This window comes from Pseudonaja textilis, chromosome 2, assembly GCF_049901715.1.
Source record: "Pseudonaja textilis isolate UNSWEBS1 chromosome 2, rPseTex1.2, whole genome shotgun sequence".
Lineage (NCBI taxonomy): Eukaryota > Metazoa > Chordata > Lepidosauria > Squamata > Elapidae > Pseudonaja > Pseudonaja textilis.
The window spans coordinates 117,853,132-117,867,559 of record NC_141991.1 but is presented as its reverse complement, the minus strand read 5'-3'; the positions used below and the strand labels follow the sequence as shown (position 1 = coordinate 117,867,559).

Sequence of the window (14,428 nt, the reverse complement as noted above, 5' to 3'; positions counted from 1 at the left end):
CCTGCAGAGACTTGTCCAGGTAATCTCCGTGAATCCAACAATTAAAAAGAAAAAAAAATATTAACCATCCAACACATATTTAGAAAACTAAATTTTCTAAAAAGTAGACAATCAGTGCAATGACATGTTTAAATTCATCTCTGGTTTGTCCCTCAGTGACTCGTTACTTTGAAACAGAGATCTTGTTATAATTGATTAAAGCTGTTTAAATGTTCCTCCATTAAATTAGTCAAATTAGGTTTAACATTTTTTTTCTGCACTCAAGTTGTTTCATCTGCTTTCACTCCATTCTCATTCTGAATTTTTTACACAAATAGCAATAGCATTGGAAAATAGAAATTTAATTTAATTTAAAACAAATCACGAACTGTAGAACTGAAAAAAATGGATAAGGAAGGAGCAGGAAGCAAATAAGTAAAAATGGGAAAAGAGAAATGAAATAAATCAGAATGGGATTGCAAACACGTACATAAGATGAAAGAAGCCTAGGTTTTAGTTTCCATGATTTCATGAAAACTAGAAGCATGGATTGAACAGAACAATGGAGATAGTCCTTTGTTACAGACTACAATTGGGGCTGGCAACTCTATCGCTAAAAACTGCAGTCACTAAATGAAAAAAATCACATGACCACACCAGATTTACAATGTCACTTCTGCTACCATCATTAAGCGAATCACCATGGTTGTCAAGTAAGACATCTTGTTTCTGTAACTTATCATTTTACTTCCACCTTCTCCATTAATTTTACTTATCAAAAGCTGGTTGTGAAGGTTGCAAATGGCAATCACATGACCATACGATGCTGTGACAACTATAAATGCATGCCAGTTATGAACCACTTGAATGGTGATTAGGTCACTACAGAATGCTGTGACAGTCATAAACGTCAGGAGTGATCACAAAGCTGTTGTTTCCCCCCAGTTGTTCGAATGTTTTGAATGTTTGCTAAACAAGGCAGCCAGTAAGCGAGTATTACATATGGGACAGCTACTTCAAAGATATATAGAAAAAAATTAGGCAAAGAACTACATTGGAAAGATGCTGATTCCAGGAAAACACGAAATCAATTAATTTTTGAATTTGTTACTCCACAATGTTTTAGATGAGCCCGATCCAAATAACAGAGAATTATATTATGGTATTATAAATGACAAAAAGTATCTGCACTTTAAAATCCCTCATCGTGTCCTACAACATAAATGTTTTGTTGTCCCTGCTTATAAGGATTGTGGTACAGATGGCTTTGTTTGGAGGTGATCATCACAAGATGTTGATACGATTGTGTAACTATACAGTTTTTAAAATAAGTTAACAGTGTGGTCATTGTTAAATAAATACAATCATGGTCAAAGATAACATGCAGATAGTCCTCAATTTACGATCACAATTGAGTCCAAAATTTCTATTGCTTAGCGAGACAATGAGTTCGGCTCCATTTTACAATTTTTCTTGCCACCATTGTTAAATGAATCACTGCATTTGTTAAATTAGTAACACGGTTGTTAAGTGAATCTGGATTCCTCATTGACTTTGTTTGTCAGGAGGCTGCAAAAGGTGATCATGTGATCCCTGGACACTACAACCTTCATAAATACGAGTCAGTTGCCAAGCATCTGAATTTTGATCACAGGGCCATGGGAATGCTATAATGGTTGCAATTGTGAAAAATGGTCATACGTCAGTGATGTTTTCCAGTGATGTCGTAACTTCAAACTGTCACTAAGTGAATTGCTGTAAGTGGAGGACTACCAGTACGTTTGTGTAAGAGAGCTTGAAGTAGATTAGGATGCTTCTCTCATGATCTTTAGCAGCCTTGTATAAGCAAAAAGATTCAATATATCTTGCATCACTTTTTCAAGAACAACTCTATTTTTCTTAAACTACTATTTCCAAACATTTTTTTCTGTTTTGGCATATATTTGAATTTTATAACATTCTAGTAGCATTAAAAAGTTATAGATTTAATTTATATAATCATTTACCATATCTATTGTAGGTTAACAAATATTATTTCAAAACAATAATTAACTCAAAAGAACTGATACCTATATGATACCTAAAGCACAAAGGGAAAACTCCAGTTGTTGAAAATTATTTAACGTATTTGGAATAAAATATATAAATAGTAAGAAAGAAATATTAAAAAAAGATAAAAGCACCAAAATAACTTACAAACAATAATATTACAACACAATCTACAATATTACAATACATCCATACTCACTCAAAGCAGTCTCTATTTTGTTATACAAACATTATCCAGAGCATTATATTTAATTAGAAAAACTGTTATGCTCCAATGTTCTGGTCAACATGTGAAAAATATTGGAGAAGGTATTCTTTTTACTTGTTTACATTTGAGATTTTTGGACAAGAAATCCTTGGGTGACTTTGGGTAAGTCACTCACTCTCAGACCAATCTATCCCATAGAGTTTTTGTTATGGGGAAAATAGGAGAAGGAAAGAGTAATTAGGTATGTTCACCACCTTGAGTTATTTATTAATTAAATAAATAAACTCACATACCAAAATGCCGTGTCTTGAAGTCCCATCACTATTAAAAATTCTTTCAGTTTCTTCTCTTTTTCTGTCATGATATGGATTGTCAAATAATATCCAAATGGCGAAAATGCAATCACTAAGTAAATCAGAATGACTCCACGAAAAAAATAATCGATTTCCACTGCAGCAGATTTCCCCATTATGACAACTTCTGTTTCCTCCAGGCCTTCCAAAACAGAATGATTGGTCTTAAACTTGGGGGGGAAAGGGAAAAGTTAAAATATGTTGAATATTACCAAAGGTCTTGCAGATCATTTCTGTTTTCAAAGTCAGAGATAAGCTTGAATACATCAAAGGGGAAAATCCAGTCTTGCCCAAGTGAAAATCTAATCCTGACAGCATTTCTTCCTCCTGTCTATAACCCGGGGTTTTTCCAGGTCTGCTATTCAGGATTCCCCAACCATCTCAAACAAATTGACTGATTTCAATTTATACCTATCTCAAGTTCATGACTCTGGGAAGCTAACAATGTTAAGAGAAAAAAATGAAAACATATAAAACAAAGAAAAACAAAACAAAGCAGCAGCTGAAGTTAACAAAAACAAGCAGGAACATCAGTTACAAGTTGATGTAACTGATGAATGGACTCAGTCCTGCCACCTCCTGACCCCCAGGCCTGATAAGGTTATACAGATTGTTGCGGGGAGGGACAGCACTCACTCTTTTTTCTATCAATAGAAGGATTATTGTTAGGGGGAGGGGGAATGCCTTAGATTTAATTAAACAATTTGCTTGCCTAACATATGAAACTTAAAAAGATGAATTCGTATCACCACTCTATCTAAAAATCAGTGAAGGAGACCACTAATAATGTTTCACTAAGATGGGACATTTCTTACATTATTTATATTATTATAAATAGATCTATGAGGGCCAGTTTGGTGTAGTGATTAAAGCATCAGACTAGAAACCAGGACACTGGGAGTTCTAGTTCCCTTTCAGGCACAATGCCAGCAGTGTGACCTTGGACCAGGAAGGAGGTAATGGCAAGCTACTTCTGCATGTACAGTATGTATGTGTTTGTGTATGTATATATCAGGATATACTGATAATCATTTCAGAGATATTTCCTTACCAGATTTATCAATGCCTAATAGTAGAATTTCTAATGTTCTTGAAAACTTCTTAAAAATTCAGGGAGATGCCTTAAAGTAACCCATGCTGGAAATGTATAGCATAGTCAAACATCAGGAGATGTTCATGTGAAATATTTTAGGATGTTTTGTATTATATCATAAAATATAGTTTTATGTTTTAAAATGTTTTATAAAATTTGTCAAATTTCATAAGAGACATGAGTGGCAGATTTTGGATGTACTCTATTAGTTAGCCCATTTGAAGTATCTTGGTAAAAAAATTGCTCTATGATGCCCTATTTCACCCAGTTAAAAGTTACAGACAGAGAGTTTTAGTTACATACAGATAATAAAGTTATATAGAACAGCGATTTAATAGGAACAGTTCTTTCCTTGGAAATGGAAACAAACTACTAATTATTTACATTAAACATTGAAACACTGGGAGTTTGATTATATGTTTTGTAGGAGTCTGAGAATGCCTTGCTTCTCATAGAGAAATCCTAATCTATGTCTTCTCCTATATGAATAAATGCTGCCAATGTTTATATGCCACACTATATACTAATGGGGTTTATGTATCTTGGTTTAGTATGGTTAACCTGAACCACTGTAAACCATATTTTTTTACTATTGATTGTGAACCTAACCAGCTACAATTTATTCAATTAATCACTTTAATAAATAATGGCTTATGTGATATATAACCCAGCCACTGTCAAAATTCACAAAAAAAAAAACCCAGTACTTTTTAAAAATTTCAAGTGTATAAAATTCTGAATGATTTAATATTTACCTCTATAATTGCTGCATCAATGCAGATCTGTAATGCGGTAAATCCATGGTACCAGTATACTTCAGCTTCACACATTTCAAAAGACTTTGAACAACTAGCTATGGAAAAAACAAATTATATGAAAGAAAATATTAGCTTACTTTAATTGTTTAACTCTGCTAAAACTGGGCTGTTTCTATTCTATATGTTCAAATCACAACTATCTGAGAACTCATTTTATCTCCTTTATTCTATGTCATGATGAGATGGACACATGGCCAAATGGATCTATGGTGGCCAATAATAATTCTAATCTCCAAAAATATAAAAGCATCTATTTAATGATATTACTATATTTACTCCTTTGATATGTCATCCCTTTCACCAAATATTGGAATTTACATAATTTGCATGACCTAGAATCACATCCTATAGCTCTTACTACCTATTGTTGCTAAACAGTTTTATTATACTATTTTTATAGAATAAATTCCTTACATTCTTATTTCAAATTGGACAATGTAACTGCTCTGTTTTTTTTAAAGAGCACCTATATCTTATATACTTACTTTTTGATTCTAAATGGCTTGAAGATTCTGGAATCATTTGTCGAGGAACTCTGAGATGGTAGGACATAGAATCCTTAAAAATTACACCTATAAACTTTTTGGGATTAAGAAGGCTGGCTTCTTTCATTTCTTGTTCAGTTAGAAATTCTTGCACCTCTTTTCCTGCAAAACATTAAAAGCTTATTTTATAGTGATAGGAGGGCAGTAGTATATGTTCAAGTGTTTCACTCATTTGTGAACCCAGCAAAATAATAAACTATTATATTTGTACTTACTCACCAGGGATAATGACATTTGCAAACTATATGGGAACTGCCACATTCTTAATAACCAAATGATATCCATAAGGTAGTTGCACTGCTATTATTAACTCTGGGATCTAACATCCAGTTTTATACATCTTTTAAATTAGGAATGAATATCCAGTGTAATGCATGCAACACTTTTGTGCTAGAACTTTTAAAGTCAAGCAGTCAAAATTTGGTGGTGCTATAATGTTTTTAAATTTTGGCTACCATTTTCAATTTTAAAAATGCTGAAATAGATAATAAACTTCTATAAGGCTTAATGTACTATATTTCAACCTGTAATCTTCCCAAACCTTTCAGAAGCCAAATTTTTTCTTACAAATGCAACAAACCAATACTAAGAATGCAGTAATGCTCATTTTTAATATGAACAAATTTAACATTTTAAAAATTACCAAATTTAACCTACATTTTATTCTTAAAAGGGGCGTTATTATGTTTTTATTCACAAATTTTGCACTGAATGATCCAACAAGGACCTTAAATACTATTTTGGAGCAGTAAAGAACATCCTATTGTTTGTTTGTTTGGTTTTTTTTACAAATTTAAATTGCCAAAAATTGAAAGCAAAATTTATAAATCTGTTTACTTAGGGAGAAAATAGATTTTCATGCAGGGATCACAACTGGCCATTTAAGGGTTGTAACTTCCAAAGGAAAAACAGTTTTATTTAGGACAAAATATTGTACAGATTCTCAGTACCTTCTGGGCAGTATTCTGAAAGCATTTTGTGCATGATCTTTCTTGTTACATTTGTTATGGGTGTGTAGCCTACAATAAACTCAGAAACACTTGTGCGATTTGTAGAATAAAGAACTGAATCTGGCATCCTGCCATGTCTTTTGTTTGGCTGGATCATGCTTATGATAATGAGCAAACCTAGTAAGGAAAGAGGGATGAGAATTTCCTGCATAGATGAAAAAGGTAAAGTAGAAATTAGTAATAAACAATAATTTGCAATTATATTTGCAATAAAGTGCAGCACACACAACTGCAGCTTTAACATTAATCAAAAACATATTTTAAATGAAGCACAGATAAACACAGCCTAAAATTCACCTATTCAGAAAACAGGTGGCCTAGCAAGAAGGATTCATCAGAAAGCACCCATTTATCCAAAGACAAACTGATAAGAGTGTTCCCCACAACCTTCCCAAATTCCCTGGAAATTCTTGCTCAACCTTCTTGCTCATGCTTTATCTTTTTTCTGCAGAGGGCCCAGAGGAATTTTTGCAGATGACTTTGAGCTAAAATTGGAAGCATGAATATTAGTCATGTCTGCTTCTTTTAGTTGACCAAAATATGTAAAGGATGGGATTAAAAATCTAATAACAATAATAGTAAACCGATTCCTTAAACTCAATTTTTACAGAAAAATGAATAAAAATTAAGGGTATTCATATATTATGTCAGTAATGTGCCCAGCATAGCTCTGCCACAACCACTATCTTGCCTTTTGTGATCCTTCTGTGGATGTAACATACGAACAGCATTCAAAATAGATTTCAAGATGTTTAAAATAACATTTTAAAATAACATTTAAAATAACAGTAAATGAATTAAATGAAATGAAATAAAAGCATATTTTAGCAAACAAGTTGGCTGAGCTGCTTATTAGAACAGTGACGTTCAATTTGCATACTATAAATAAAGCTAACCAGGCATAGGTTAGTTTGCCTATTAAAATCAGATGCCATCTAAAGTGCTGCTGATTTAAGGAGAAGCATCAAGTTGCATTCTAAATAAGTTATTTTCACTGCATCTGCTTGAAAAAGAAAAGTAATGATATTATTGAATGCCATGTTTTAAAGTCTTCCTTTAAGATGTTTCATAGACTTGTTTCATACACTTGACCAGAGCATATCCAGCATATCACAAAATTCAGCCTATCTGGAAGATTTACTTTCAGGAAATGCCTCTTTATTTCTATAATGAGCAGATCAATAGGGACTATATGTGTGAATGAGGTTATTGACTGTTGAAGTAAATACCTAACACGCCATCTTGTATATCAGAGTTGGACAATGCAATTAGCCTAGCAATCGTACTTGAAACAAAAGATACTGTTTGGATAGAAAATCCTTATACCCTTCAACAAGTTGGTGGCTAGCTCCCAATTTCATCTGTAAGTTGAGTTAATGCATGAGGAAATGAGTAAGTATGGGTGAAGAATGCTCTAAACAATAACACTTAACTAAGTGTGGAAGTCGCTGTGGTTGCTTCTTGATAAAATATTTTAATTGCTTCTCTAATTAGTAAGGAGGGAAAGAAGTCCCACTGAGCTTTGTGTACATGTGCTTCTTAAATAAACTCCCTGTCTTTTTAACAATGTTATATAACAATATCCTCTTTCATGTTACCTGATCACAGTCATGTGTAAACTATTGATCAAAGCAAACAGAAAAATTATGTGCTTAAAGAGCAGAGTGATTGCTAACAAGGGAAATTGAGAAAATTAAAGACAGGGTTTTTTTTAAATTGAAAACTGTGCAAGAAGCATCATTTGACTTCTAATCCCTACAGGAGACTCTAGTCTATTCCGTTTCAGACAACTGGTTTTCCATTAAATAAAGCCTTGATAAAACAAACTGACTTGAGGCTTTATCAGCTGATAAAGCTTCAGAGATATCTGAAAATATTACGATCTTTAAGCAGCTCTGTATTTGAAGTAAAACCATCAATTCAATTTTATGCATTTCTCCAAAAAAAAAACCATTATTTTAAAATATAATTTAGGAAAGAAGTTAACTCATTAAAAAATCTTATTGTGTGTTTAATGGACTTCTCAAAGAATGTTTTGAGAGGTCAGATTTTTTTAAAAATATATTGACATCATAAAAATGTAATGGTTCTCTGATTCATATGATTTGGTCAGGTCCACTTATGGTTTGTTTTTACTTTGTCATAACGAATATTAACATAATTCTGAATAAAAATATAGTAGAGAGGTGATATTGTATTACACTCCTAAAATATGGAATTTTATCAGTAGAATGCACCTGTCTACATACTCGCTATGTTTGATATAAATAATCTGGTTTAATGTTGAAATGAGATTAAAATACAATACTTCTGATCAATTCACCTGAATACTAGTCCTTTTCGTCCGCCATTTGATTAGGCAGTTCTTATATAAAAGAACTCGAGTTTGTCGCCATGTTCCTCCTTGTCTTGGAGCCTCTGTAGACATTTTGTGTGTGTGTGTAGCCTGAAAAACAATGCATGTGGTGTGCACATAAAATTAATTTATACCTTCTTTAAATGCCAGCGTTGTATTTTTTCTAATTCTGTGAATGGTACTTTATCAAAACAGTAATGTAAGGTTTGGGAAACAAACATTTTCATTCTTATAAGGTATTTTGTTATCATGGAAATGTTCGGTAGAATGTTGAGCGTACATTCTTAAACTCAACTGTTCAGTTATATGTACAGAATTTATGTATCACATAGCTTAGACTTAGACTAACTTTATTGTCATGTTGAATGTACACTAATCGGCATACATTAAAATGAAATTTCATTGAATACAGCTCTCAGAGTCACCACCTCCAATACACACTACATAACCATGATAAAATAAATAAATAAATAAAGAAAAAATTATGCAGTTTTTGTTATAAACTGCCAATGAGACAGTTTATAACAAAATTAAAAGCTGAATATATAGAACCTGATAATCAACCTAGTAAAAATTGGAAGTCAATGCTTGCATTTATAATGAGAATATTGTAATGAAATCACCAAATGCCTAATATAAAAGAGTTTGAGGAAAACAAATGAGGTGGGTGGTGAATACATTTCCAGGGGAATGGTATTCCCCAACAAAGGGGCATCACTGCATGTCTTTTTGCTCTCTTCTTAAGCAGGGGCCTTAAGCATTCTCTCTTAGTTTGCATGCACAGGCTGAGAAGCTTCAACATGAAGTAAAGGGACCCTGAGGCATTATAGATCTGAGGTTTAAAGACTTGATAGATCAATACTGCGTGCCACATTTTGCTGTTTATCTTTAGAGGCAAGCTGGTGTGGAGTGCATTATAGTAGTCTAAGCACATAGTGATAAGAGTATAAGCTTTTGTTGACAGAGCTTTACAGCTCAGTTCCAAACCATCAGATCTGCAGCAGTTAGTAGTTTCCCCAGGCTAAACCTAAATAGGAGGACAACAAAAATTAAAATGTGGTATACTGAGATGAGAAAGAACAGAAAGAAACAACCAAAGTATATTGAAAATCTGAGGAAATCATTTATCTGCAATGACACATTTCAAATCATCTTTATGGCAGAAAGAAACAACAATGGGGCAAATCACTATGTGATTGCATTTTAAGAGTTCATTGCTTGAAGTTCTGCTGAAGTAAGCTGCCCCTTCAAGTTTCAGTTATGTGTTGAATTGTATTTCCAATTCATATTACTTAAAGTCAAGGAGAGTTGCAACATAAGATAACCTATTTGCTATCATGGAGGTCCTGAATGCTAGCATCTTATTTAGCAGCAATCTGTACTTTACTTTCAATATTGTACCCTCTATGATCTAACTTCATTGATGAGAGCATGTCTGAGACTGAATGGCTGCTGTCCAACATTATATTGTAGCACCTACTGAGTAACTTCACTTTCCATTATAACAGGCAAGGAAGCCAATGCATCCATCATTGCAAATATTTCTCCATCATCCACGTAAATGTTCTGCTATGAACAGCTCTGGATTTGTGGCAATCTCCACCTCCACCACACCCCATCCCACCTTCTTCTCTGCTTTCCACCCATCCATCTTTTTGGGTATCATATTGCTATATTCTCACAGATGTATTCTTTTTCATATTTATTTTGTTCTATTACTTTCTGTTCTGTTTCTATTGTTCCTTTTTATTGTTTTAAGCCACCTAGAGTAGCCTCAAAGCAAGATAGGCAGCAATAAATTGAACAAATACATAAATAATGATGACAGGGTTGCATATAATTGCAATTAGAATATTGTAGTGTTACCCTGAAAAGTAACTAAATCAATACAAATATCATGCATTTCCCCAGATAGATAGATAGATAGATAGATAGATAGATAGATAGATAGATGTGTCTGAAATCCCAAGGAAAGGAATCTAATAAGACTTCTGAATGAGAAATATCGTATATAGCTTACACACACTTAACACTCTTTTTTTTCCAAAGTATTTTCTATTAGCTTTATTGCAACTGACTCAGCCCCCAAACCGAAACAACCCACGGAACCTAAATCCCTATTTAGCTAAACTTTACTTCTGCCTCCTACCTTTTGTTGTTGTTTTTTTAAATCCATGCTCAGTTAAATGGTGTCTTCGAACAACTCACCTCCACGGAAGCCAAACGTCAAGGCATACTCCAAAAGGAATCAAAAGGCAGAGATCACTTTGTGAGGCTCCATTCTCAGCACCGCTAAGTGCTGTCCAGACCTAACCGCACCCTGTGCATTGCAGATCAAGGAGGCGAAAATGTCACCAGGACAGGCAAGTCTGTCAAAGAACCACGGAAAAGTCATGGATTATGGTTGTGGTGACTTTTGTGTAAAAGAAACTAAAAGGCCAGAAGAAAGTTAAAGGAGCCGCAGGATTAGGGCCGATTAAGGTATTTAGGTTCCCACTGAACCTCACCTCTAACCTCGTGTGTTATTGGTACCTAACTAAGTTATCCATCACTATTCGGGCTCCGTACGCCGCCCCTTTTATAAGGGCAGACGTTTCAGTCAGCAAGAAGCCAGCCTAAAATAAATCTTCAAGGACGCCGGAGAAGCAGAACGAAGCGGTACTTATTTTTATTTTATTTTTCCCCCCTCCACACCGCTTCGACACCCTTCAGGTTTTGCTTAGTCACGGCGGCGGCTCAGTTTGAAGTGGCGCCATTGGAGCAAGTGCCGGCGGCGCTGCACTGTGCCTCCGCGGCTGGCAAGCGGGCAGAGGGATGCCCTCTTTACGCCGCCTCTCCGCCCAGAGGGAGGGGGCAGCTCTCCCTACACCCCCGCCTCAAATTGTGCACGTCTCCTCATCCTTCCTGATGCCACTTTTTTTCCGCTCTCCCGCCCCCACCACCCCCACCCCTCTCTTCCCCACTTTTTTACGTTACGCGGCGCTTGCCTTCCCGCGCCTGCTGCTACCTCGGTCCGCCGCTTCTTAGTCCCGTTAGACGCGCAGCCGGAAAGCAGCCTTAAGGGCAGCCAGCGGCGCTCTCTGCGCTGCAGTGCCTCCTCGTCGATTCGGATTGGCGGGCAGGCGGCCGACGCCAAAGTCGGGCTCCCCCACCGCCCGCCCTGCATTCGCTTCCCCGAGCCGCCTTAGGGCGGAGCGTCTCCTCGGCTGTCCCCTTGGCAGCTGGGTTGCTGCAGGGCACGATGCCGCCGCCGCCGCCGCCGCCTCCTTTTTAGCTGCTTTGCCAGCGCTGTGGATGGAAATAACGGTAGGAACTTTATTAGGAGTAACTTTCCCTGTCCCGCTTCTTAGGTAAAGAAGAAAGGAACAGGAAGGAAAGGAAAGGAGAGAAGGGGAGGGGAAAGAAAGGAAAAAAGAAGAAAGGAAACAAGAGAAAAGGGGAAGAGAAGAGAGAAAAGGAAGGGAGAAAGGAAACGAGAAAGGAAAGGAAAGGAAAGGAAAGGATTAAAAGTGTGATTTTTGCCTTCCACAATCTGACTCCTTAGTTGCATCAGGATTCAACATTAGGTGGTCCAGGAAAAGGCAAGGTGGATCCTTGTGTCTTAGCTCTATCCCAAACCCACAAACCTGGAGGGTAAGAGTTCTGTGGGCATTTTAAAGATAGCAAGGCAGAAAGATAAATGGCTTGGGGATTGCAGAGATTACTTCTTTCATGTCCTGGTCCTGCCTCAAGAGCACTCCTCAGACAAGGAAGAGGACCCAGGATAAGGCATTTTTGAGCTGAGAGGACCAGTGAGATGCTGGGCAATCTTATAATTTCTGTCTTGCCCAAGACTCAGTTGATTCTATCCCCAACCAAGAACCTTCTCAGCCAGTCTTCAATAACACTTTCTTGAGGATAGATGATATCAGAAGAGAGAGAAGTTGCACAGGATTAGGCCCAGCTGCACACAACTGATAGTATTTAGGGAGGTAAATATTCAGTTTGTGCTTGGTAAAGCCAATCGAATAATGCTATTCTATGAAAGAATTCATGGATGGAAATTGCCAGCGCAAAAACATTTTTGAATTTGATGAGACACATCTTCTGGCATATCTTGACTGCTCTTTCTGATGCTGCCATTTTGTTAAATCATGTATGTGCTGAATTTGGATTAAATTTTCAACAGTGGGGTTAGCTTGACAATTTATTATGGCAATAACCAGATATAAACAATTTTTTTACTAAGCCCAGGACAATTTAACATCACATATTCTCTAGGAAATAGTTTTCTGTTTCGCTGTCACTGACGATGCCATTTGTGAATATATGTATTCAAAATTCTAAATATAGCTATTGAGCTATAAAATATTGCAGATTTCTAGGGTATAATGATCTCATAGAACAGTCCCTCAATTAGTCCAATTTCTTTTCCAGGTATTGATTGTATATGTATACCACTTAGTATAGTGGTGTCCAGGATGATACTTGGATCAACTCTTACATTACAAAGAAATTAAATACCAACTTTTATTATTCCCTTTGTGTCAGAATATGTTAAATTGGGTATCTAGATTAGCAAATCTAGATGTTCAATTTGATTTTTTTTTCATTCAAAGCAGATTTTTTTCAAACTTTCAATAGCTCCATTATTTCTGATAGGAAGGAAAGAAAATATATGTTGTGATGTGCCAGCTAGCTCATATTGATCCATGGTTAGACAACTTTGTATAGAGGCAGCAGTCATAGAACTCCATGACTACTGGTCCTGGATAGGTGATGGTCCCAAACTAGGCACGTTAAGAATTTGTTAGAGGATGTTAGAAATTCACAGGATCCCAGGTACCCTTCTCTGAACCTCCATTTTAAGCCCTTGAGTCACTTCTTTACTGGGAGAGCAATGGACGTGAAAGAAAAATTAAAGAGAAGCTAAGGAAAACCTGTGTATTTGGTGAAAGCAGTTGTCAACCCTGAAGCTGAAAATATAAAGATATAAAATATCATACAGCTGCAGATGTCAGAGGCAGTGCATTTGTGTCTGATTATATACTCAAAAATCTAATTTCCATAATACTGGGAGGAAAAAGTGCAACTCTTTCCCAGCAAAATCCCAGGATCAGAAGCCACTAATACTAGTTGCAAACCACAAAAGAGGCTATCAATTCATGCAAGCAATACATCTGTGCCTTGAGGGGATCCACTGGATTGAAAATAAGGTGGGTAAAATTAGCCTGTGTTAGCATTTAACAAACTGAAAGAGAAGTGAAATACATCCCCTCCCTCCAGTGAATAAAATAAAATTTTATTTCAATTTGACATAATGCTCTGTGCATAAAAATGGAAAGAAACCTTAATTCCACAATGGATGATGGCCTGCAAAAGCTAATGGAGTGAGGAGTTGGCTAACTGACTGCTTTAATTAAAGAATACAACTAACTTTTTTTCTACTTGGAAACCACTTCTGGACTTTATGCTTTGCTTGAGGGGGAAAAATGAAAATTTGATATTGGATTTTGTTGATTAGTTTATTGTCATAGAAATGGCTAGTATGTGGTGTCATGCAAAAGTAAAAAGTTGAGGCGGTACATTACCTTACTCTACTGCACAAGCAAAATTGGAAGTCAACGGTTTTTTCTTTTACCTTACATTTTTTCCTCTTCCCCTTTCCTTTATTCCTTTTCCATGCTTTTCATTTTTCTTTGTAATTAGATTTTGATAAATGAAATTTTAAATTGAAAAAAATATTGGGACTTGAATTTGAGGTGGTTTGAAAGGATTCTCCTTAAGGGATTCTGTATGTGCAATACTTCTGAGGACTTCAGTTATATCTTAATATTAAAAACATTTATCATAATGTTGTTATAGTGTAATCTTCTGACTGTATTGATTATTTAATGTATAAATATTGATTATACAATGTAAGAGTTTAATGGCAGTGAGTTTTTCAAAGTGCACTCATTAAGACTAATGAGTGCTTTCATGCTGATTCCTTTGGAGTTTTAATTATTTAGATATTTAAATGACAGTTATTTTAAAAA

The 14,428-nt window shown here is 35.5% G+C and overlaps 1 protein-coding gene across 1 annotated transcript in view; it reads right to left on the bottom strand.

The window, feature by feature from the left end:
* Nucleotides 1–11,602, bottom strand: part of LOC113436984 (cholesterol transporter ABCA5-like) — a 47,677-nt gene extending 36,075 nt beyond the window's left edge. Inside the window, exons 1-7 of the mRNA XM_087925027.1 lie at nucleotides 11,419–11,602; nucleotides 10,620–10,780; nucleotides 8,379–8,501; nucleotides 5,996–6,200; nucleotides 4,986–5,147; nucleotides 4,438–4,535; nucleotides 2,530–2,759 (exon numbers count right to left, since the gene is read on the bottom strand). Coding sequence (XP_087781153.1) covers nucleotides 2,530–2,759; nucleotides 4,438–4,535; nucleotides 4,986–5,147; nucleotides 5,996–6,200; nucleotides 8,379–8,483 — 800 coding nt within the window. The 5' untranslated portion in view covers nucleotides 8,484–8,501; nucleotides 10,620–10,780; nucleotides 11,419–11,602. The remainder of the gene's footprint in view (nucleotides 1–2,529; nucleotides 2,760–4,437; nucleotides 4,536–4,985; nucleotides 5,148–5,995; nucleotides 6,201–8,378; nucleotides 8,502–10,619; nucleotides 10,781–11,418) is intronic.
* Nucleotides 11,603–14,428: the final 2,826 nt, after the last annotated feature.